Raw genomic sequence first — 26167 nt, 5'->3', positions numbered from 1 at the left:
GACACTGTCCCGGGTCTACGAAGTGACAGTGAAGGGATGGCCAGCACATGGTGATCCACTGTTACCGGCATTCTCAGCAAGACGAGACCAGCTGTCCGTCTGTCAAGGAACACTGATGTATGGAACAAGGGTGATTATTCCTCCTAAGTTAAGAGAGAGAGTTCTAAAGGAACTGCATGAAGGTCATCTGGGGGGAGTCAAGATGAAAAGCCTTGCTAGGGCTTATGTGTGGTGGCCGGGTATCGACCAACAGATAGAGGAGCTGACGAAAAGCTGCTCAGGGTGCCAAAAAGTGCAAAATGCACCTCCGATTGCACCGCTGCATCCATGGGAATGGCCTTCAACCCCATGGCAACGTGTACATATTGACTTTGCTGGTCCATTCATGGACTCCATGTTTTTAATTGCGGTGGACGCACATTCTAAATGGCCAGAAGTGATTAAGATGACTACCACTACCTCGGAAAAGACGATCGCGGTGCTAAGAACGATATTTGCAAGAAATGGATTGCCAGAACAAATATGTTCAGACAACGGACCGCAGTTCGTGTTAGAAGAATTCCAGAAATTCATGAAGAATGGGGTGAAACATCATACCTCTGCCCCATATCATCCGGCTACAAACGGGTTGGCCGGGGGATTTGTACAAACGTTCAAAAAAGCAATAAAGGCCATGAGCGAAGATCAGATCCCACTACAACAAAAGGTGGACAAATTCCTACTGGCATATCGAAACGCCACTCATGCAGTGACAAACCAAAGTCCTGCCATGATGTTCTGTTCTATAACAGGAGGTTGCGGTCCAGGTTGGACTTGTTAAAACCAAATGTGCGGAGGGAAGTTGAAAACAAACAGTTCCAGCATATAAATAACAAGACCACTCGGAGTTTCGAAATAGGACAACCAGTGTTAGCCCGGGACTATAAAAACGAGAAATGGCAATCTGGAACAATTCGGGCCAGACAAGGACCCCTGATGTACACGGTAGATATTGGTGAAAATGTAATACGGCGTCATGCTGACCAACTGGTAGAATCGAGAACAAGGGTCGAACCTATGGTTACGGCAGAGACAACCGTGGAAGAAGTTAGTGAACCTGAAGCATCTACCTCAGAAGTGAATGTACCTGATGATGATGTCCAATCCATAAGAGACCAACTAGATGAGTCAACCCAGCAACGAGAATCAGAGACCCCTGAAAGGCGTTATCCAACTCGAATCAGGAGGCCTCCTCAGAGACTGAATCTTTGAACTGTTTTGCATGAAGTTGTATATATATATGTTATGTTAAATGGGGATATAACTGTTAAGCTAAAAAGGGAGGATTGTGGTGTATGTAACCTGTTCCACCTTAAGAGAACTACCTTAAGAGATGTACTACTTTCTCTTGGCTGCTGTATACTGTAATACCGGTGGTGACCACACCGGTATATAAGTGTTGTGTCGGGATTTGCTGGGCAGTTCAGCCCTGACCTCTGAATAGTAAAGACCTGTTAAAGTTATTCTTGTCGTCTGTGTCCAGTGATTTATAATAAGCTTAACTGGGACACACAGACTTAACAGCAAGTGCCTCAGTTGGATCATTAATCTGCACTATCCAGCATATTAACTGCTAATGCCATTATTGATTCACTGTAAAAGGATGCCGAAGATAAGTCAATGACTTCAGTGTTGCTCAGACCTCACCAGCACTTTAAACAGCTAAGGCCCGTTACATTCAGAATGTTGATTTTGGGTGGAGAGCAAAATTAAAAGCACTGACATTCTTATTAATAGCGCCAATATTCTGAGCAGCCCATTAGTGATGAGAGGCTGAGTGGCTACTTAATTATCAACAACTTCCATTTATTATAGCACCTTTGACAGAGAAATATCGCAAGGTACTTCACAGATGTGCAAACACATACAAATAGACGTCGAGCCAAAGGAGGTGATATTAGTTGGGGAAGTGGGATTTAACGCAGGTCTTAAAGGAGTGGGAGAGTTTTAAGGAGGGAATTCCAATGGGCTAGACAGCTGCAACCACAGCTACCAATGATGGGGCAAATTGTGGGAGATGACGAGTTGTGGGGGGTGCTGCAGGGCTGGAGATGGGGTAAGGCCATGAAGGGATATAAACACAAGGAGGAGAACTTTAAATTGGAGGTATTGGGGGACCGGGAGCCAAGGTTGATCAGCAAGCACAGGAGTGCTTGATAAATGGGATGGATTACAGGCAGCAGAGTTTTAGATAAGCTGAGTTTACACAGCGTGAAGGATGGAAGGCCGGCCAGGAGAGCTTTGGAATAGTCAAGTCTGGAGGAGACCAACGTTTTAGCAGCAGTTGGGCTGAGGCAAGGACAGAGCTGCGTGAAGTTACCCAAGTGAAAGTAAATGGTCTTTGTAATGGAGACCTCGGGTTGAATAGGCTCCAAAGTTGCCAATAGGCTGATTCAACCTGAGACAATGGCTGGGGAGGGGGTTGGAATCAATGGCAATAGCCAAGTCCGAAGACAATGGCCTTGGTCTTCCCAATGTTTAACTAGAGGAAATTGCAAAGGATGTCCGAAAAACAGTTTGCCAACACACAGGCAGTCGATAGGGTCGAGAGACGTGGTGGAGAGGTAGAGCTGTGTGTTGTCAGCCTACATGTGGTAATGTCACCGAGGAGCAGCATGTAGATGAGGAAGAGGAGGGGGCCAAGGATAGATCATTGGGGGGGGGGGGGGGGGTGGATTCCAGAGGAAACAATGTGTAGTTGGGAAGAGAAGCCAGTGTTGGAAATGCTCTAGTTACAATCGGATAGGCAAGAGTGGAATCCAGCAAGGATAATCCCACTGAGCTGGATAATGGAGGAGACGTGTTGGAAAAGCACGGTATGGTCGACCATGACAAAGGCTGCAGAGAGGTCAAGAAGGACAAGGAGGGAAAATGCACCATGTTCACAGTCTCAGAAAATGTCATTTGTGACTTTCATTGGAGTCATTTTTACCAGAACTATTTTTGTCAGTAGCAACAGTTGGCCGAGAGCCAAAATGAAGCAGTTCTCTCGATTCTAGGATACAGATATGAGAGAGTGGTAAGCGGACAGCCTACCTCTAATTTAAAACTCGCCATCTCGTCCTTCAGTGCCGCAATCTCCCTGTAGAGTTGTTCAATCAGCTTATCCCTGGGAAGAAACACATTTAATCTATGAGAGCAATTGTACAACAATGACGGAAACCCCTGTGGACCAATTGACAGTACAGGAAACTCTCGATTTACCGGCACCTAAATAACCGGAAATCTCAGTTAACCGGCAAAATTCAGGAGTAGGTTCAGGTAAGTTTTACTTCATATTATTTGCCTTCCTCGATCTGTTGCTGTGCAATTGGGTGTGGCTGCAGCTGTTGCTAAGCTACAGAGACGCTTGGAACTTGTGGCCATTGTTCTGCACCTGTTGCTAAGCAACAGGGTTTGTTGCTTTATACGGAGCTCTCAGCTCTCCGTATCTTTTACTATAGCTCTCGGTTATCCGGAATTTTTGATGGACCGGCACCACATCGGTCCCGTCGGTGCCGGATAAAAAAAAGTTTCCTGTAATTAGGAAGCCACCAAATGAAGTATGGTGAGTGTCGACAAGGACCAGTCTATTGCCACAGAACAAATTTAGATATTTCTTTAGCTAACTTTTTAATTAGAGCTTTCCCCTCCCTCCCTTCTGGAAGCACCGACTCGTGCTGAGCACAGGATGCATGGCACCATCTGTCCACTGGGACATCACCATCCTTCATGTGTGAGCCTGGACATTAATGTCGGCAAACTATTTGACTGAACCGTACCCGAAAATCTCTCACTTTCCTGCAGGAGTCACCGTATAGCAATCAGGAGCTGGAAGCCTGGCTCAACTTTCCCCTCTAACCGAAGGGCACTGAGGCCAATGGCAGGCTCCATCTCTGCTGGGATTAGCTAACTTGGTATAGATTGGGGAGCGAACCTGGACCTTCCTGATCTGTATGGCTCAGTGTCACACAGGGCAGCGCACTCACCAAGTGTGACACTGGGAGTGCTGTCGACTAGACTTCAATGAGCACTAGTAATTCTGTTTTGAGAACAAAAATAAAATGAAGTTAAAAATTTGCAGTTTACTGCACAGAAGATTTCATTTGGTTGTTGAAAATGTCATAGTTGCAGGTTTTGATGTTAAAACAGTGGCCCATTAAGATATTCAGTTTGTGCTGCATGTGTCTGTGGGAATTTCTACCCAGCAAATTTATTCCTGTGGATGATGGCATGCTGATCAATAAGGTAATGGTGAAAAGATCAAAGGTGTTCTGTGCATGAAATTTGCATAGTGCCAGGACACAAAGCATGTTTTCTCACAAGACTTTGGGGTTGATTTTCCTGGAGCCGTCAGGCGGGGTTTCAGGCGTGTGTGTGTGTGTGGGGGGGGGGGGGGGAAAAGAGGGGGAAATCCCGAATTTGGGGGTCACGACACCATCCCGTCCAAAACCCCTCCCCGCGCAAGTTTCAGGGGCGGCGGGTACCGCCCCGCACTGGGACCCGCCAAAACCAGGCGGGAAGGGATTAGTGCCAATTAACTGCCTGTTAACAGGTAGTTAACAGGCAATTTTTTGCCTAATCCCTATTTTGAGGGGTTTCGTGTGGGATTCCCAACGGCTCCAAACCACGCCAGGTTAGAGCAGGCGGGCCGTCAGGTTGGAGGGGTCGCGATGTCGGTGCTCAGGTGAGTGATGGGTGCATGAGTGCAAAGGTAAGTGTGTTTGGTGTGTCTAAAGTGTGTAAAGAACTTTTACTTACCTGTACTTACCTTAACAGCCTTTCTTCCTGTAGCCATCAACAACTCTTGACAGATGAAATTGCAGTCTGTGACATCACCTGTTGCTGGGTGGCCCTTAATTGGCCTGCTGAGCCCGCTGGGCGGGCTCAACAAGGTCAATCAAGGGAAAATTGCGCGGATTGGCCGGACGTCGAAGTAGGCGGGTCTAAAACCCGAAAGTTGTAGTCCCGCCTTCTTCCCGACAGCTTCAGGAAAATCGACCCCTTTGTCTGTGACCATTTATTTTGGCCAGGGCTGCGAGAATGTGGCAGAGACACAATGCAGAGAGGGAGAGATGTACAGATCCTGCAAGCAGATAGAGAAACAAAAAATGGGAGAGAATATGCATTGCAATTTATAAACAGATTGGACTGTAGTGTGTGCTAGCTGGAGTGGGGGTTTCGGTGGTGATAAGGGAAAAGCAGTTTGGAAGATGGGGGAAACAGAAGGGATCAGAAACAACGTGGCAAAGGTGAAGGCTGGCATTACATCAGAGTTTATACAGCAAATGCTATTCATAGTGATTAGTACAATGCAATTGGGACTGTCGACTGGTAATACAGCAGATATTTTAGCAAACCATTCCAGGACATTTCATTCAACCTACTTCCCCTTGTATTAGAGTTACAGCTATAGTGACAGGAGTGAGGAAATAAACATCAGGAATGCAAAGAGAAATAATGAAGTCGATGCCCATTTCTTTGGTTGTTCCAATGAATGTCCAACTTGGGATTGGCTAGAGTGACTGCAATGATCTTTTTCTGTCTTGGATTGTCCTCGTTTCCTAACCTACATTTGGATGAGTTGCTGACTGTTTGTATATATGGGATTACCCTTGGCTATTCAGTCTGAGCACCTTTACAGAATCTAGCTCACAGAAGACTGCACCACTGAACCCTTCACCTTGACCCCAATGGAAATGACAGTAACAAAATGATCAGTGCAATCAATCACAGTGGGAAATAGGACAGGATTTTTTTAAAGATTTCTTTTCCTGTTCTAAAACATTTTCCCACCACATTTAGGGATTACCATGTACCAATGAACAATTGGGAAACTTCAATATATCTTCATTTGCTGATTTACTTTTAAAGGATATATTAAAACGGTGCAGATCAACATTACAATCTCCCAGAAAGCAATAGCAGGTTCAACGATAAGCCCAAGCGCCACGTGATAAAGGACTGGTCGATGCAGTGAGTCTTTGGATGACTTCCCCATCCTACCCCTAATCAATGGGAGGTCTGATCTAGAGTGAAAAACAGCCATGAGTATTGATTCATTCCTGGAGTGATTCTGAATGTCATGTTCTAACTGCTCCTTAACTTCATGGAGGGAAGTGCCTTAGTACACTGATTGTTCATCAGTGGCGAACTCCAGCAATCACTTTTTTTGTTAAGTGCACATTCTCTCATCACTACTATTAGCACCAAGAGGAAATCGTCCCTGTTGGACACATCACTGGAACCAGGATTCGGATACCAGGGCTCCATTCAACCATTGTTAGGTGTTTGATATTGGATCAAGGAGGCGGAATTGAAGAAAAGCTGATGGAGATGTTCAGTCCTTAATTTCTTTAGCTTGCTATCAAAGCTATTGATTTGTATTGAACCAGTGCTATCTAGTAGCAGAATTACACAGACAGGCTTCCCAACTTGAACATCTTGGGTCCTTTCTATGGACTTTTGTTGAAGAGTTGCCCATTTGACACTTGACTGGGTGCGAGTTACTGAACTATTGTTCCATGAAGCAGCCCATAACATCTTAAGTCATGAGAGTAAAGCTCAAGAATGTGAAACTCGCCTAAAATCAGAGGTCACATTAAAACCAAAATGCTAGCGGCCGAGGTTTGGAGCAGGTCACTTGTTCACTTAGCTTCATTTATGTGTGGCAAGAGAATGAAATATCTTCGGACCAAGGCTAGAATTGCTTCTGCAATATTGCCATTCACCTGCCCTCTGCCTGGCAGTATATGAAGACCAGGAACACTCGCCACATGGGGCCCACACACTGCCAATTGGGCAACACACGGGAGCTACCTTATCATCAATTATTAAGTAAGATTTAGTCCAAGATTTTCATTCGATCAATATTCCTTACCTTTCATCCTTAGACATTCCATTCTGGCTGTTAAAATTGAATGGGTCAGTGGGCCCAGTACTTCCAAAGAGGTCATCAAATTTATTATCAAATAAACTCTGCAAGGAAGAGGGTTAAAAGTTGTTAAAAGTAACAATGCAAGTGCAGTGCACAAGATGTCAGTTTGTGTGCAGACCCCAGTTGAAAGGTGCAAAGCTCCACCACCACCCCCCTTTCTCAAGCACACAGCACAAAGATAAACTAAGGATGGGAGGGAGGCAGTTCAGCTGTCTGCCTCAGTGACCCAGAATTTGAAATATGAAGACTGGAATACCATGCTGATAATCCTAGGAGAGACGAGGAAATGGGATGGAGAAGTTGGAGTAAAGAAAGCTAAGGAAATTCCCAGCAAAACCGTACCACGGAATTTTGTCTCTGAATATAATATTTATACCCACCTCCCCTCAGAAATATCGCCCCTCTTTTGGTGAAGCCACTGACTCACGCTGGGGTACAGTTTGAGGTCCCAGTTACTCAACCAAGTAACCATTCTCATGTGTAGGCCTGAACAGTGAGCGTCAGTAAATGTGTTCAGCCCCGAGGGCACCACAGCTTAGCCTGATCATATGTTCACATACATACTTTCTAACAGGGGTCATCGTTGGAGCGGGCACCCCGGCTGTATGGGTGGGAGCGGGCACCCCGGCTGTATGGGTGGGAGCGGGCACCCCGGCTGTATGGGTGGGAGCGGGCACCCCGGCTGTATGGGTGGGAGCGGGCACCCCGGCTGTATGGGTGGGAGCGGGCTGTATGGGTGGGAGTGGGCACCCCGGCTGTATGGGTGGGAGTGGGCACCCCGGCTGCATGGGTGGGAGCGGGAACCCCGGCTGTACGGGTTGGAGCGGGAACCCCGGCTGTATGGGTTTCCCTCTCTAGCCTAGGGGTGTTTAGACAAATTTAGACCTCTTCTGCTGCACTGTCCGCGATCAGCAAGCTCAGCACATACTGGGAACTGAACCAAGGCGTTTGTTGTCTGTCTGTAGGCTCGGTTTCACAGTGCGCACTGCACGAGCCTGTCTGTAGGCTCGGTTTCACAGTGCGCACTGCACGAGCCTGTCTGTAGGCTCGGTTTCACAGTGCGCACTGCACGAGCCTGTCTGTAGGCTCGGTTTCACAGTGCGCACTGCACGAGCCTGTCTGTAGGCTCGGATTCACAGTGCGCACTGCACGAGCCAATTCAGCCCCTTTTTCAAGGCAATGCATGGTGCAGCCCGAAGGTGACAGAAAACCCAGATATTATTTTGCCAGCAACAAATCGAAGGGAGAAATACAGCTCACATAAATAGAGCATGTATAAAAAAGTATGAAAAGCAGATGGTGGCAATCTGTTTAGGGTAAGCAATAACAATGATCATGCCAGAGGACACTGGTCATTAACTGGGAGTGATCACCTCAACAACTTGCATTTATATAGCACCTTTAACTTAGTAAAATCTCCCAAGGCGCTTCACAGGCAGGTAATCAAACTGACACCGAGTCACATAAGGAGACACAAGGACAAGTGACCAAAATCTTGGTCAAAAGGTTGATTTTATGAAGCATCTTAAAAGGGAGAGAGAGAGAGAGATAGAGAGGCAGAGAGATTTAGGGAGGGAATTACAGAGCTTAGGAGCTATGCAGCTGAAGTCACCACAGGAGAAATGAAAAAGAGCAGTTCTGCTAGGAGTTGAAGAACATCCAACAGTGGAATGGTTACGAAGGGAGCAGCAAGCCTGCAGTACAGCTGAAGACCAATTCCCACAGAAGAAGGTGATAAAATGGATCCCGGCTGGTAAACAAAAATACACATGAAAGGCCAAAATGAAGATTGCGAGACTGCATGGTGGAAGTGGGCAAGACAACTGTGCGAGCGGACATACGGAATAGTACGACAGCAAGGTCGTGAGCCTGGATTTTCCAATCGTTATTTTAACGCTGACATTAAAACAAAACCGATGGCAGAATCTGGGCCATGGTGTCGAAGGCCAGTCTAACAACTGACTTGGAGAGAGCAGGTGACGGATAGAATTTTCATGCAGAACCTGTATTTGCACACGATTCTTTGGCTTTCTACAGAAAGGAAACAGTGGGAGTTACTCTCGTGAAATAATGTTGCAAAGTTCTGCAGTCACGACTCAGACACACAAGCTCTGCAAAGCCCTCCTGGAGCAGCTACGCACAGAATACTAAAGATTACTGGTCCAGATGAAAGCACGGCTCCCTTAACGGCTGCAGCTAATAATCCTTCAAACTTCTTCAGCAAAGCAGGGTGTAAAGCCACTCAGAGAGAAGGCAATTATCACCATGGTAACAATTCCACCTCTCCATCTTAGTGCCGCTCCTATACATTAATCCTTTCTACTGCACAATGAGAAAAGATTCAAAGAGGAAGAAAAAAAAATTGTTCACAATTTCACAAGTTTCTTTTTGACTGCACATTCTATTCAACGTTTAATCCCTGTTAAAGAAAAGGGAAGGGTACTTTCCTCATTACAAACCATACAGCTGTCACAGAACTCTTCCTCTCAACTCTACGCTAACTTTGTCTAGGTTTCACCCCTCTCCATTATAATTCAACATCTGCAACAATCTACTTCCCTTCCCATTATAAATCCAATATCTGCCCCAGGACATCATCTTCCCTATTACAAGCCACAAGCTGTTCCATCCACAATACAAACTGCCCAATATCTAGCTAAAAACATCGTAACCCAGGGATCGTAACATAAATCCTGATTTACTTCACATTAGTTAGATACCTTTAGAATGTTAAATGATCGCATCCAAATTCTGGTTCATTTTATGTAAAATACATGAAAGAAAGGAATACAGTTTTCACAAGGAGTTTAAGTCACTTCACTACACTCGTCATTCTATGACAAGATAACACAAAGACACAACTATATAGATACCAGAGGCAAAAGCTCACTTTCAAGCTAGCTATCCCCAAGCTAACTGGCCTTCTCTTTCCATTACACAACCCTCAGATTTACTCTACCATATTGGTTTCTCAGAGAAAGAAAACCAAACTCATTAAGACTTTGGGGGGGGGGGGGTGGAAATCAGGAATCCAAATTGTACTCACCTTTAGAACTGAGAGAAAATCGCATAGGTTTCATTGTTGAATGGCAGGCTATCAACATTGAATGGGCAAAGCCTCAGTCGATAGCCTACTGACCGACGCCTGTGGCTTTCCCATTTGTCTCATAGCTACAGAAGGTTGCATAAACAACCAATTTCAGTGCAGACAGCTCAGGTGCCCTCCCCCACCCCCCCCCGAAACCACTCAATCACCATGCCATGAAATGCTCGAGATCACCCCCTTTGTAAATCACCACTGCTGCGATAAGAACCCTGGAGCGTTGAGAAAAGATGTCTTGCAAATTAACCCCTTTAAAGCCAAATATATACAGCAATACCATAATTTTTTTTTTAAAAAGGGTTCTATTTTAAAGCTGTCCATTAAGAGGAGATGATGAGGAAAAGGATCTGGATGTTATCACTGGTCACCCTAAGGGTTATCGAGCCGATGTGCAATAAATCAGGCACTGGGGCATTGGATTATAAGTCAGAACAAGTAATGCTGACATTTTATAGATCAAAGGAGAGACCAATTTTGCAGTGTAATGCATTGGCTGCCCTCGCTCGAAAAGCATACAGATACATTGGAAAGAGTTCCAAGGAGAGTGACCAGGATGATTCCGGGCCTTAACTGAGTAAGCTGTGCAAAACACAGGTGACTAAAGTTATTTTCAATGCAGAAAAGTTGACAAAGGAAACATGATACAGTTCTTCAGTATAATGCAGTTTTGCCAACTCCACCACCTCATAAATCAGGAGACAAACTCTTAAAAATCATGAGATTTGGTATAGAAAGCACGAGTTGCTATTTTTCCCCATTCCCGACCCCTTGCTGACCTTTACTCCCAGACAGGAAGCTCATTCCGTGACCTTTGCTCCAGGGCAGGAAGTGCAATCGGCGTCACAAACCGATTATTGACATATAAGAAATAGGAGCAGGAGTCGGCCCTTCGAGCCTGCTCCGCCATTCAATAAGATCATGGCTGATCTTCAACCTCAACTCCATCTTCCCGCACTATCCTCATCCCTTGATTCCCCTAGAGTCTCAGCCAGCAGTTTAATGAGGAAAAAATCTTTAATTGCAAATGACTTGTCAAGTTAATTCACATCTATGACAAATAGTTTCATTGAGCGTTTAACAGAAGAGCAGATCTTCAATTTTATAAACTGTAACCTTTCTGCAAGCATCCCAGTGGCTGGCTTATTTTACATCATTGTATCTTACAGCAGTATATCTGCACGTTTTACGCTGTGTTATAATAGGCACATTGTTTCCTGAACCTCACTTGGTATGCTACTAGCTTTCCTGCTCCATTCACTAAACATAGCTTTGATACGTTGGGTTTGGCTTTTATTAACAGTTGCAATTTGTGCTTCTTGAACACAATGTCTGACTTACCTGGTAGATTATTCCAAATGCTTAGTATCCTTTGAGAAGAAATAGTCTGATAGGTTTTTAATTTACTTTTCACTAATTTCATGGCCTGGAAATTCGGGTCTCCACGGGCGAGTACGCACGGGGTACTCACCCGTAAGCCCAATGGAAGTGCCGGTTTCCTGCATGCACTGCGCATGCGCAGGAAACCGGCACTTCCGTTCCCCTGAACGAAGGGGTTCAGAGGTCGAACGCGTGCGCAGGAGAGGCTGCGCGTGCGCATCGAACTTACGGTTTTCCCGGGAGGGTAAGTCTCCAGAAATTACACATATAAAAAGCAGTCGCAAGGCCTGCTTTTTACAAGGTAAGCGGTGAATTAATTAAAATTAAAACATTTTTTCCACAGGTTTATTATTTTTAAATACGTTAAAGAAAGGTAAGTTTATTTTTGGCCCCGTTAGAAAATAAAATTATTTTTTTCAAAAATTTAAATTATTGTTTAAAATAGTTATTTCATGTCATTTATAGTTTATTTAAAAAATGTGATTTTTAAAAAAATGTATTGAAGATTTAGTGATGTTTTGAGGCTTGTAGTATTTATAAGTTTGACAGCCCTTCCTGTCAAACTTATGAATGAAGCATTCCCTGCTCCGATTGGCTCCCCATGGCCAACGTGATCCCAGGGGACGCATCGAACTAACTGCGCCCCTGGGATACGCAAGCACTGCGCGCCGGCAGTTGGAGGCGGCCCAGGATCGGAATTCCACGGGGGCCCACAGCTCAACGGCCGGCGCGCAAGCTAAGTGCAGGTCGGGGGCTTACACCCGCGGGAAGCCCTTGACCCGAATTTCTGGGCCAATGTCCCTTAATCCTACTGTTTTACCTTGAAATAATATTCTGAGTTTGCCTTATCTATACCATAAAATATTTTCTGGACCTCCGAGATGTTCTTCCTTTACCACCTTTTCTCTACATAGAAGAGCCCAAGCCTCTTCACTTTTCCTCAAAGCTTTACACTTGGGATCATTCTTGTTTTTCCCCTGTATCTGAAGGATTCTGACCAAAATTATACCCAGTGCTCCAAATGTGGTTTCACTGGTGCATCATAAAGTCTAAGCATAACCTCTGTTCATTTACTCTATTATGATGGCCATATATATCAATATTCCACTTGCTATTTTAATCTACATTGTCTGACAGGTACTCCCAGGTACCTATCCAAGTCTTCATAGGCTAATTCTATTTCCTTCATTGTATACTGGCATTTCTCAATTTTTCCATTTAATACTCGAAAGTCGCCCGTATTAAATTCCATTTTCCATTCATCTATCTAGTTTCCTAACTTGCATATCCTTCTCTGCATTCTCTTTCCTAACTCTTATTTCAGTGTCGTCTGCACATTTAGCAAGTTTACAATTGGTTTCTGCGTCCAGGTCAGTTATGTAGTAAAGAAACGACAGCGTATTTTTCATGCATGTACAAATTGGCGGGGGGGTATTTTGCGCATGTGCATCTCCCCAAAAAATTGCAAGATTTAGGCGTTCCATCTCCAGGTCGCGAATGATGCTTCATTTCATTCTGAAATCGCATCTGTCGCGATGGAATCATGAGAGTTGGCAATACTAATAATGCAAGGTATGTATCCCCCAGTCAGTAAACACAGAACTCGATGATATGATTATCAAGGTCACAAGCCCCAAGCAAGATAAGAGATCCCTACAGAATGGTGGTTATGATTACCAGAAAAAACAAACTCTGGGTCAACTGATACCTTTAAAAAGGAACTGGATCAATGCCGGTCAAGAAGGGAATCGGGAGTTGTAGAGCTATTAATGGATCTGTTTCATTCACATGGGGGTTAGGAAGAGAGCAGAGAGATCTTGGGCAGAATGGAGGGCTGCTTAATTCCCTGTCAGAGTTTCACTGAATAGGAAGGTGTCGAATGGAGATTGCATTGACTTCAGGAAGAGATGAGGAAATCAGAGGGTAGTCTGTGGCATCTCCTACCACCCACTTACTAGGTGCACTGATTGCAGTCGAGAACAAGCCATGCACCCGCCCTCTCAAACCAGACTACTGTAATTTAGGAGCCGAAAGCAAAACAGCAAAAATTTACTTGAATACTCCTGAAAAAAAGAAAAAAATGCAAAATAATTTTTCTTCCTCACAAACTCATCTGATTTGCTGAAAGCAGCCATTTTGACAGTAACTGGATCATCACAAAGCTCAGCCAAACTGAATCTGTCTGGCTGGCTCCCTTCCTGTGAATGTAATTGGATTTCCAGAAACAGTTTTGTTTCAAGTTTCCTCTCCAATTTTCTCCCCTCTGCTCCTGAAGATTGGCCTGTACGCCACCCAATACATTTGCTCAGTCAGCCAATGAGACGAACTACGAGAACATCTTGGCTCTGTGATAAAGCTGATGCGGAGAACTACAATGTCAGGTTGGCTATAGCAGAGTCTGTATTTAGTCTCCTTGCTACACACAAGTCCTCATTAAACACCACTTCCCGTACCTGTTGGGACGATGAGTCCATCTCGACCAGATCGTCCGTTTCCACAACTGGCTCGCTGTCGGGGGAGGTGGACTCGACAGGGATCACCACAACAGGGCTGACGTGCTCCGACAGTGCTGAGGCTCGCAGGAAGTTAGGAGCATTCTGCAAGGAAACAATTAATAATTAATACTAAATTTTAAAATGCTGAAAGTACACAGTCGGTCCATAAACATTGGAAAAGAGCAGACAGGTTAATTGCTTTGGATGTAGACCTTTCAGCCTACACCCAAAACATTAATTTCTTTCTTCCCCTTTTCAGGTATTTTACAGAGAGAATAGAGAAAGGAAAGTCATACTAAGATGGTAAGCATCTGCCACTAACATCACCCACAGCAATTTCTAGGCCAATATGATTCAGTATTTAACTGCATATTGATTAAAAGAACGAGAATGGTGGTATATTGGCGAATTTGACCGACTTCAGGGTGACTTGGTGCAACAAATTTATTGCTGAGATTTCAGTAACTAATAGCGGTGGATGTGTGAAATCTTCCCACTGCGTCCACGTGAATTGCACTGATAAGAGCTGGAACAATTTGAGGTGACGAATGTTAATTACCTACACCAGCTATGGTTTCCTCATTACTTCAGAAAGTTCAACCTGGTCTACACAAAATCTGCCTGTGCTGAAAGATTCAGTGTTATGAAATTTGGGGAGTTCCTGTGAAGTGGCACCCATTGATCTCCCTGATAATCATTCTTATCCATGTAATTGATGCAACTCCAAGTTACTTTGGCAGCACCTATTCCCCCCTACCTCCCCGCATTACCTCCATCTCCTCTCCAACTTCCCTTTCCTCTCCTCTCCCAGGTCCTTGACCATATTGTCCCAATCCATGCCCATCTTTCCTGAAATTCCCTGTTTGAATCTCTCCAATGAGGTTTCTGTCCCTGCCACAGCACTGAAACGGTCCCAACCAAAGTCACAAATGACATCTACTGAGACGGTGGTGCTTTATCCCTCCCTGTCCTCCTCGAGCTCTCTGCAACTGCGGACACATTCAACCACACCATCCTCCTCCAAAGCCTCTCCTCCCTTGTCCAGCTCAGTGTGACTGCCCTCATTTAGTTCCATTCTTACCTATCAATCATAGCCAGAGCATCTCCAGCAATGGCTTTTCTGCCCAGCCCCTCACCATTACCTCCAAAGTTGCCCAGGGAGCTATTCTTGCTCCTCTTCCCTATCTACATGCTGCCCCTTGGCGGCATCACCTGCAGACACGGGGTCAGTTTCCACTGATGACAGCCAGCTCCAACTCTCCACCACCTGTTTCGACCCTTCCACTGCCTGTGTCGTCGGACTGTTTGTCAAACACCCAGTGTCAGAGGAGCTGTAATTTCCTCGAGTTAAACACTGGGAGGACTGAGGCCACCATCTTCGGCCCATCGCAAATTCCGTACCCACCGTCTCATGTAGAACCAAACTGCTCGCTACCTCGGCATTAGATTTGATCTCAAGCTTAGCTTCTGATCCCATATCCTCTCCGACACAAAGAACAACGACTTTCACCTCCATGATATTGCCCGTCTCTTCCTCCACCTCAGCCCATCTGCTGCTGAAACCCACATCTATGCTCGTCACTTCCTGACTTGACTATTCTAATACTCTCTTGGCTGATCTCCCATCCTTCATTCTCCACAAACTTTAGCTGATCCAAAACTCTGCTGCCAGTATTCTGTCTCGCACCAAGTCCAACTCGCTCATCACACCTATCCTCGCTGACCTACATTGGTTCCCGGTCCCCCAATACCACAAATGTAGAATTCTCATCCTAGTGTTTAAATCCTTGCATGGCCTTACCCCTTCCTATACCAGTAACATTCTCTAGCCCAACAACCCCACCCCCACCATACTCTGTTCCTCTGACTAGCCTCTTGTGCATCCTCACCTCCCTTTGCCCCATCATTGGTGGCCGTGCCTTAAACCAAGGCCCCGTCTGCTCGTTCAGGTGGACGTGAACGATTCCGTGGCATTATTTCAAAGAAGAGCAGGGGAGTTACCCCCGGTATCCTGGCCAATATTTATCCCTCAATCAACATAACAAAAAAACAGATTATCTGGTCATCATCACATTGCTGTTTGTGGAAGCTTGCTGTGCGCATATTGGCTGCTGCGTATCCTACATTACAACAGTAACAACACTCCAAAAAGTACTTCATTGGCTGTAAAGCGCTTTAAGATGTCCGGTGGTCATGAAATACGCTATATAAATGCAAGTCTTTCTTTCTTTCTTTAGCAACCTAGCCCCATGCTTTGCAATTCCCTTCCTAAACTTCTCTGCATCTTCACCTCCCTTTAAAGCCCTCCTCAAAAAACACCTCTTTGATCTAGCTTTTGGTTACCCCATCTAGTATCTACTCCTTTGGTGTGGTATCCATTTTTTTCTGATTACATCTCTGATGTATTTGGGGATATTTTTTCTACATTGAAGATGCTATATAATTGGTTGAGAAGGACAAAAGCAGCATTGGGAACGCCATCACCTCTAAGTCACTGTTTCTTCACTGTTGCTAGGTCAACATGCTGGCGTTTCCTACCCAACACCATCATGGGAGCACCAATGCCTTCTCAGGGCATCTTGGCACGGGCAATAAACGCAGCCTTACCAGTGTCACCCACACCCCAAGAACAAATCAAAAACAGATGAGACAAGGTTGTACTTGCTTAAACGGCCAGGACTGGGAGGTGGAGGACGCAAAGCCAGCAGCTGATGCTCCTTTGCCTGGCCCCTTGTTATCCACCCCCCGGGAAGAGCGGTGTCTGGCTGTCAGCTCAACCGGCTTGGGTCTTAGAATCCATGTCAAGGATAGCTTTCAGGCCATGGTGACTTTTGGAACCTTCCTAATTGGTTTTAATTTGATCCCTTTCCCTTGGATAGTTGTTCCAGGATTTGGTTTGGAAATTCACAGTGAACTCAAACTCTAAACCATGGGATAAAATATCAGCGTTGCTGCTCTGGGCTCTGCATTAAGGATGGCTCTTGTAGATAGCTCCAAACGTTTGGCTAATGCTATCCGTAATGCCCATAGGGAGTGTTGTTGTAGCTGCTCTACTGCAAATGATTTGCTTATATATAAATATGACGACTCAGTTAGCGTGGTACTGCCAAATCTCATTTACAGCCATCTTCCCCAGTTACTCTAACTTTCAACTCCTTTTTCGGAGAGAGCACGTGCCCTGCCGTCCAATGGGACTTTTCTGCAAATTAGAACCCTAGGGAGTCTGCAACAGGCTGTGTAAACAAGAGTCCCTCAACGGCTATGGGAACACCAGAACTGGCAACCTCCAGAATGCAGACATCATGAGAATGCAGATGCTGCCAGTTATGCATTAATCAGGCTCATTCGCATTTTTTTTTACTGACTTTAAAAGTCCCCTATCTGGTACAATCACATCACTGCCAACCCCAGTGCAAGATATGTGCAACCGAATCAGAGTGAAGAAATGATGGGAAATAGTTTTGTCCTTTCGAACATTCTCCTCCTTTCATTAACCGCTCTCCCCTCCCTTGGAGAAGATGGAATCTGTCTCCTTCCATTTTTGAGGGAAAAAAATGGTTGCTAGGGAGTTGGTTGCAGGGACCACTGAAGGCTGATTTTTAAAAAAAAAATCTCTGAAAGGAGGCTCTTCTGTTGATGACTTACTCTTGTGTTTGCAAGCTGCCCATCAGCGGATTTACCCGACAGATGTCAGTTCTTTGCACTGTGCATTGTGATCAGTGCAAGCTGGATGCTTTTGCATCAGAAAACGCCAATGACTGTGCAGTGATGGCAATATATCACTATAAATCAGTCGATGATTTTGGCCCTTCAGTCACTTTCCATATATCAGCAGAACCTCCGAGGTTGAGCAGTTTTATAATTTAACACTGGAATAAGTTGCGAGAGCCCCAGGGGACTGCAACACAAGTATCTGGTAATAAGAATCAGAGCAGAACAGAAGTTCAGTAGGTGCCTTTCTTCTGGATAACTGCTGACAGAACTCTCCACCTGAACCCAATCCTGACTGAAGCGGGGGCTGTATTTCTTGTAGGAACAGGACCTTGAGGCCTCTGCATTCAGAGAGACAGCTTGGGCAATGAGCCATTTTGTCAAGTTCAAGGCAGCCTTTATACTACTTGTGACACAACACAAAATGACGCTAATGGTTTCAGTGACGCTCAGTGAAGATCCAGGAAATGGGAGCTGCTCCCCCTGGTGACTCAGTTTGGATCAGCATCGTGCAGTGTGGCACTGAGCCACACAAACCCAGAAGGTACCAAGCTCAATCCCAGAGTGAGCCGATCTCTGACGCGACAGTTTGGGTGCGGCAATTGGCCTCTGTTTCCCAGGGCTACTGAGGGGGAAAATGAGAAAGTGCTTCCTTCTGATTACTATCCAATGACTCCTTCTGGAAAGTGTATGTGTGTGTGTCAGGTTAAGACAGGATCAAGACTGGTTGCAATGTTCTTTATGATAGAATGGCCAGCTGGCATTGTCTGTGTTCACATGAGGAATGCCCACTTGGGCAAGGTATGAAAAGGCTGCCGACACTCTGGCTCTAATGTGAGTCAGCACCTTTAGGAGAGATGGGGAAAAATTTGAGGATGGGGAAGCGAACTCCATATTGCAAGAGGAATGTAAACAAAAGGCTAATGTTACTTTTTGATCCAAACAGAAATATCTACACATGGAACATTGTAACTGTCGGGTTTTCTATTTCTGTGGATCCTGAATTTAAAGCTTAGGATCCCTCAGTATTGAAATGCGACTGTAACTGTGGCAATATGGGACAGAAATGTATTCAAATGTCTTTGCTGATGGGTAATCTCTTTGTAGTTATGTACCTGAACATGCTTCTACCGGGAGTACCCATTGTGAAAATATTTAGTCACCCATGAATACTTAAATTAAAATCTGTCGAAGCCTTCGCTTAACTCACTTGAGCAGTGAAATTAATTCTGTGCAGCCGGACCAATTGATTTCTCAATCTTTATTTAACGTAGACTGAGTGATGAAGGCCTATCTGTTGCACTGTTCATTTTCACAAAGAAGCAGATGCGAGTAAAAAGGGAGCAAAGCTTTTAGAAAGCACCAGACTTTTCGCCCACTCTTACTCCCATCCAAGAACTTAGAAACGTGCACGAAAAAAATGTCAAAGACCATTAACGCCACTCAGGAGAAAACCACGCTAGGAGATACAAAGGAAAATTGAGTTCGGAACACCAGTACAGATCAAGTTATCGCTGTGCACAACCGGCAAGATTTAAAGATACCATCAGTGCGCTGACAGGAGTGAATAGAACTTCCAGCCCCAGAACACGGATCGAAAGGCGATTATTAATTATTGTTTCATTCAGTAGGAGCAAGAGGTGAGGGCAATGCGAAAGCTCAGAGTACAGGAGGCACATCACTTGTAAAATAAACACATCAGCAGTGAGTAAAAGCCACTCGAGCTGCTCCGAGCCCATATATTATTTTACCATGGGCTTCCCCCCACTCCCCCACCCCCCTGGAGACACCTGTTGTTCCCCTACTTTAAGGGATGCTAAGGGGTGAATTTTACAATTTAGCACACTTGGTTTGTGTGAGGGAACGCAAATCAAGATTTGGGTTTGAAGGTCAGCACACCCAATTCATGGCCTGCAGCAGATTCCATCCATTCAAATGAATGACGTCGACTCCCGAATTACCGATCTGTCATCCTGTCACAAAGAACTGCGCTGGGAGTGCTAAACCATAAGATTTACCGGGATGATGGCAGGGACAGGAAACTATAGTTATGAGGCTGCATATAGTGTCACCACCCTTCCCGGCCAGAATGGAGATGATTGGGTACCACACTGCTGTAAGTGATTGGGATTGATTTTACGCACAAGTTCTGTTCGTTGCAGTTTGTAGAGACTCTTTTTAAATAAACTCTGTAAATACACCGTGTTTGCTTTGCTGAAAAATGCACTGTTTGGCTGTGAGGAGAGACATGAGATACTGGCACTGTTTCTAGTTGAGTGAAGGCAGCCAAGATGAGATTTAATTGGTTTTTAAAATTATGATAGTCTTGCCTTGTTCCCTCTATTTCCTCTGGTTGGGGTTTCAGTGACAAGGGATTATCAATTAAAAAAGAAAGGGAGGAGAGGGGTTAGCAGATATTTCTTTAATTATTGAAACATGGATTGCTTTGCCACAGGGAATGGATCAGGTAGAAACCATTGCATACTATCCAATTTTTCCTTATAAATATTTGAAGCAAAGGCCTTGCTTGCGTACTTGATGTTGCCCCTTTCCCAGCCACTCCCCCTGTGTTCTCCACCTGTGCCACAGGAGCATTATTGAGGTGGTTCACAATCTGTGAACACCAGGCTCTACTCTTTTGCAGTCTGTCACCAGTCCCTATTGGCCGGTCTTGGAATCACAAACAGCCGGATCCTGGATACCATCACAGCCGTGGTGTCTGCCTCTCAACATTAATTAATTATGTGCCATCTGAAACAAAAGCACTGAACACGTACATATCAATGCTACCGAGGGGAAACGACTGAGTCAGTCTGAGCAGGCACTGGGAATGGATGCAAACACGGAGCTGAGCTCTGCTATTCAAGGACAGAATAAAGCCCCCGGCAACGTTCCCGCTCAGATGCATGGGCGCGCAGCCGTGCATCGATCGGGAGGTCCCACACAGGCCGCTCACCAGCTGTTGCCGCTGGGAAAGATATCCAGCATGCGCGACCACGCAGCAAATTTAAAGGGACTGCACATGGGAAAAAAAAAGTTAGAGGGAACATTGGCTCCAGGAATCTTTACATTCTAAGGCGCTAAGTGTTCCAAACTGAGAAACGCTTTGAATAAAGGTCCCTCTTCTGCCAGAAAAGCACTGCAAATACACACATCTCTGGTGTAGACAGCGGAATGGAAGGATGCATTGGTAATCTTTCCCAGTGGGATTTCCGCAGCCTAGTATTTGTCTGTTACACGCACAGTTATACATCCTGTACAGTGGGGTCAAGCCCAGATTTCTATCGCTGTATAATGTGCTAATTGGCTGCCAACCAAACAGTGCATTATAGTGAGAGTCTCCTGTGTGGATTCCAGCCATTCCATTAGGTATACAAGGATTAACATTCTCGATTAGTGTCTATCCAAGTTCTGCTCGAGTCCAATGGGTACTGCAATGCTGCGCTGTGATTTCTTTATCAACGTGGTTATGTTCATAATCGTTACTTAATTGCCGTGTACACATATGAAAACATTGATTATCAAGTGCCGTGCCCCCTTAATATCACAAGATCAATAGGAACAAAGACCTCAGGCAAAACTCTCTGTGGACACTGGTTACTCTCTGCCGAGAACAATCCATCATGAAGGTTTATAACCGCTGTCCAGCAAGAGTGGGACTAGTTCTTTTTTCCTTCCAAGTCTCTCCTAAAGTCACACTCCTGATTTGGTACAGTCCCACAGGTGCTGGCTGCCCTCTGCTCACTCGCCCTAAATGCCCATCTTCATGTATGAGCCTACACTTTGTGTGTTAGCAGGCTCATTCAATGGTGGGGAGCATTACAGCGAGCCAACTGCTCTCCTCACATGGCATCACACATGCACTTCCAACACAGGTTACTAAATACCAATCAGGAGTGAAATCTGGCTGATTTTTCCCCTCCCTAACTTAGGGATAAGGAAACAAAAGGTAGTACAGGTACCCTCATTAAACCATTAGCTGAAATCAGCTAACTCAGCACAGATGGGGATCAAATCCAAGACCACCTTCGAATCATACACCACAGGAGGAGGCCATTCAGCCTATTGTGTTGGTGCCAGCTCTTTGAAAGAACGATCCAATTAGTCCCACTCCTTTGCTCTTTTCCCATAGCCCCGCAAATTTCTCCTTTTCAAGTATATATTCGATTCCCTTTTGAAAGTTACTACTGAATCTACTTTCACAGCCTTTTCAGGCAGTGCATTCCAGATCGTAACAACTTACCTCAGTGCCACACCACACAGTACAATTGAGAGAACAGGTGCTACTTCATTTCCACAAAACATGATTTGGTATCGCTATACCTCATGTTGTGACACAATAATTGGAACGGACAAACCCTTGTTCCGCCACAAGACATAACACCACCCTCACAATGAACATTTACAGACAACAGCAGTCTCCACAGCCCTGGCAGACATGACATCAGCACAGCTGAAAGTACCCTGCCCACTACCTGTTGCATCATAAACAGTGGAGCTGGATTGTGTTCATACGTGCTCCAGCTATTCGCAAGTGGCTCATAGAAGCATCTAAACCTCTCCATGCATTGTTAGTTTGTGACATGCTCAGGCTGTCACTTGTTCAGGTCAGTTTCTGGGAGAATGATGACCACAAGGTACTTCCTGCCACTCAACACTACTAAATATATTTCCAGGCTTCAATATTAAGTGTAACTGCATTCCCTATGCATCATGATAAATACTCGTGACAATCCTAGCACAGTATTGTCATACACAAGACTAAGAGCGTGTGTGTCGGCCTCATTTGGCTTTTTAATCCATAATATTCAGTGTTTCTTTTAATTTCACTGCCTATGAGGTGCTACAGTCGGAGACAGATTTGAAAACAGTCTGCAAGCTGCCAACTGAACACACATCAGCTGGTGTTGGTGTTATCATCTCCTTCTCAGCAGTAACAATTTAAATGTTTGCTTTGCACAGGGTGTGCACAAATGGCATATCCGTCTATTTTTAATCTTTAAAAAGGAGCTTACCTCCGGGAGCTGTGGAATCTGGATCAGTCGCTTGAAATATTGTAAGTTGCTGGATCTATAAAATAACTCTTTCAGTCTGCAAAAAAAACCAACAGTAAAATTGTTAAGTACACAAACGTCACTAAAGGTCAAATTAAAGTCGTCTTACTGCACATGCTCCAAACCCTTTACAGTGCTGTCACAAGGCATATCTGGTGTACTGTTACAAATACACTACGGGAATAATCACACTTACACCAACATAATGTTGTGCTATACTCTTCTTGTGCAACGCTCTTAATTTACCAACTCAAACTACTCTTGGCTCTACCACCACCAGGAACAGAGCTCGAAGCACCAATACCTCACCACCAGCAACTTGCATTTATATAGCACCATTAACGTAGGAAAAATGTTCCAAGATGCTTCATGGAAGCATTATCAGACAAAAACTGGCACCAGGCCAAAGGAGGGGATATTAGGAGGGTAACAAAGTGGACAGCTTTAAGGATGGTCTTAAAATGAGAGCGAGGTGGAGGTTTCGAGAAGGAATTCCAGGGTCTAGATGGCTGAAGGCACAGTTGCCATTGCGGGCACGAAGCAGGAGGGAAAGATTAAGAGTTTGGAGTTGGGATGAATGGCGAGTTTGAGGTGGGTTGTCGGGCTGGAGGAGATGAGAGGGGTCAGGAGAGGTAGCCCATGAAGAGATGTAAACACAAGGATGTGAATTTTACATTGGAGACATTGAGGGACCAGGATCCAATGTAGGTTAGCAAGGAAAGGAGTGATGCGGGAGCAGGGTTTGGTGCGGGACAGGATACGGGCAGCTGAGTTTTGGATGAGCTGAATTTGGCCAGGATAGCAATGGAATAGTCGAGTTTGGAGGTAACAATATGCAGGTTTCAGCAGTAGATGGGCCGAGTCGGGCTCTATTTCAGAAGGAGAAGTAGACAGTCTTTGTGATGGAGAGGATATGGGGTCAGAAGCTCAACCAAAGTTGTAGAACCATCTGGTTCAAGCCCCAGACAGTGACCTGCCCGGGCGTGGAATCGGCAGCAAGGGTACAGAGCTGGTGGCTGATGCCAACGACAATGATTTTGGTCTTACCAATGTCTAGCTGGAGGAAATTGCAGCTCATTTAAGAATGGATGTCAAACAAGCACACTGACAACATTGAGGCAGTGGGACAGTCAAAAAAGATGGTGGAGAGGTAGCGCTGGATGTCATCAGCATGTGGAAGCTCACTTCCAGCATCTGCAGTGTTTTTCTTCTCTTCCCACCTTTTTCCACTGTCTCCTTTACTGTAATGAAGTGTGCGCCATTGTTTTATCTGCTGATTTGACTCAACTGCAATTCCAGGCTCAAAGAAGAGACAGCAAGTCAATGATTTCACTTTCTGCACAGTAGGCCAGAGAAAAGCAGGAAGAGCAACGGGTGCAAGCAGGGTGTAGGGAAGGGGGCAGAGGTCTGATGCCCTGGAGGAATATGAAGATTTAATTGAAGATTTTGAAAAGATGTGCTGAAGGATGGGAAGCCAATGGAGGCCATCAAGGGGTAAGGGAGATACCCGAATTGAACTTTGTGCAGGATAGATGCGGGAAGCACAGTTCTGGATGAGTTGGAACTTATGCAAGGTGGATCTCAGGAGGTTGGTAAGGAAGGCATTGGAAAAGTTAAATCTAGTTGTAACAAAGGCATTAATGAAGGTTTGAGAGGCACTTGGGTAGGGCAGGAACAAAGAGGAGCAATACTTCAGAGGCAAAAGTAGGCAATCTTGGTGATAAACTTAATATGAGCTTTGAAACCAAGCTGATGGGTGAGCAACGCACCAAGGTTGGCTTGAGCTTGCGTGGGTATCCAGGAAGAGGGCTAGAATCAGGAGCTAGAGGGCACAGTTTCTGGTGATGACCAAATAGGGAGACTTTGATCTTGTTGACGTTGAGCTGCAGAAAGTTCTGGCTTATTCAAGATTTGAAGTTAGACAAGCTATTGAACTACACAGTGACAGTCATGAAATCAAGGGTGTTGGTGCAGAATAAAGCGGAGTGTCATAGATATGAAAGTTGATCCCATGCTTATGGATAACATCACTGACAAAGCGATCAAATAATCAATAAATGCTGTTTACAATTAGCGAAATCTTTAAATGTCAGCAACAGACCATTACACAATGATGAGTTCACGATGCAAGGGAGCTTTAGAGTTCGAATATCATATTAAAATAAAGCACACAGAAGGAATTGAATACCTGTAATGCTTTAGGGAGAACAGATGCTACTTACTGAAAAACACATTTAAAAATCGGTAAGTTAGGCATCTCTGGGATTGATGGTCAGGGTGCTTCCAGGAACATAAAGGCACATCACTCAAAGAATTGTCAATAGAAAAATCCTCATCACAGTCTTCAAATCCTTCCACATACTCACTCCACCCTCCTCCAGCCCTGCAGCCCATCTTGTACCCTCTGCTTCTCCAACTTTGGTCTACTGAGTGTCCTCTGCTCTCTCTGCCCGACCATTGGCCAGAGCCTTCAATCATTGTCCACATACTACCTTTACTAACACCCTGAGCCTTATTACATCCCGTCCCCATCTCCAACAGCCTCCTTAAAACCCATCTTGTGCAGCACCCCTTTGGCTACTTCCCTTAACTTCCTTCATACACGTTTCCTACATTACAACAGTGACTACACTTCAAAAGTATTGTATTGGCTGTAAAGCGCTTTGGGACGTCCAGTGGTCATGAAAGGCGCTATAGAAATGCAAGTCTTTCTTTCTTTTACTCTTTCTCAAGAAGTCTGACGGCAAATTGCGAAGTGCCTTGGGATATTTTGCAACATCAAAAGCACTACACAAATGTAAGTAGTTGTTATCAAAGATATCAAAAAAATTACATTACAGAAAGAAACTCCTTCTCAGGCAGTGCATTAGAGAATGCAGACGTTCAAAAGCACCAATAGTCAGCAAAGTACAGTAACACTAAGTGGTTTCTGGGGTACACATTATACTGGAAATGGCAAAGAAATATGAAAAGTAATATAGACAGCCTTTATCCTGCTTTCAGAACATTATTCAGTCTGAGGTAGAGTGCTGACAGGAAGAGATAAGCAAAGTGCTCGTTTCTACTTACTTTCTGAACTGTTCATGGAATCGGTCTCTATGGCCTTGTAAAGTGTCTGCCGGGAGACCTGGAGAGAAAATGTAACTTTAAAACTGATACTTCAATAAAGCAGTTTGGCAGGAAGGTATAAACATAGCTAATTGGATTAGTTACATAACATCAAAATGTTTAAAAACAGCTTTCATTGCTTTGAGTGTGTTTCCAACAGTAAAGGGAATGTTATTTAATATAATCCAACACACTCCAGATCACTATGTGTGGTGCAGCATGCTTAAAACATTTAACCTTTTCCTAACTTATGGATAAAAAATATTTGCTCCCTAAATATACGGATGTCAAGGCTGAATCCTGGATTTGTACTCAAGCTCCAACATTAGTTTGAGAGTAAGTAGAAGATTGACTAAACCCCTCT

At 44.8% G+C, this 26167-nt stretch overlaps 1 protein-coding gene across 5 annotated transcripts in view; it reads right to left on the bottom strand.

Annotated features, from left to right (window-relative positions):
* Nucleotides 1–26167, bottom strand: part of hip1 (huntingtin interacting protein 1) — a 279248-nt gene that overhangs the window by 68967 nt on the left and 184114 nt on the right. For all 5 annotated transcript variants that reach the window (XR_015073207.1, XM_085964331.1, XM_085964332.1 and 2 more), the window contains 5 exons: nucleotides 25765–25822; nucleotides 22657–22732; nucleotides 13889–14032; nucleotides 6899–6996; nucleotides 3076–3148 (listed from right to left, as the gene is read on the bottom strand). Coding sequence is in view for 4 of the 5 variants with exons in the window: in XM_085964331.1 (XP_085820457.1) it covers nucleotides 3076–3148; nucleotides 6899–6996; nucleotides 13889–14032; nucleotides 22657–22732; nucleotides 25765–25822 (449 nt within the window). In the remaining variant the exon portion in view is untranslated. The remainder of the gene's footprint in view (nucleotides 1–3075; nucleotides 3149–6898; nucleotides 6997–13888; nucleotides 14033–22656; nucleotides 22733–25764; nucleotides 25823–26167) is intronic.

The sequence above is a fragment of the Somniosus microcephalus genome, chromosome 22 (assembly GCF_052327205.1).
Source record: "Somniosus microcephalus isolate GS21.2 chromosome 22, FLI_Smic_1.0, whole genome shotgun sequence".
Lineage (NCBI taxonomy): Eukaryota > Metazoa > Chordata > Chondrichthyes > Squaliformes > Somniosidae > Somniosus > Somniosus microcephalus.
The sequence above is the reverse complement of the archived record's forward strand: the minus strand, read 5'-3'. Positions and strand labels throughout refer to the sequence as shown.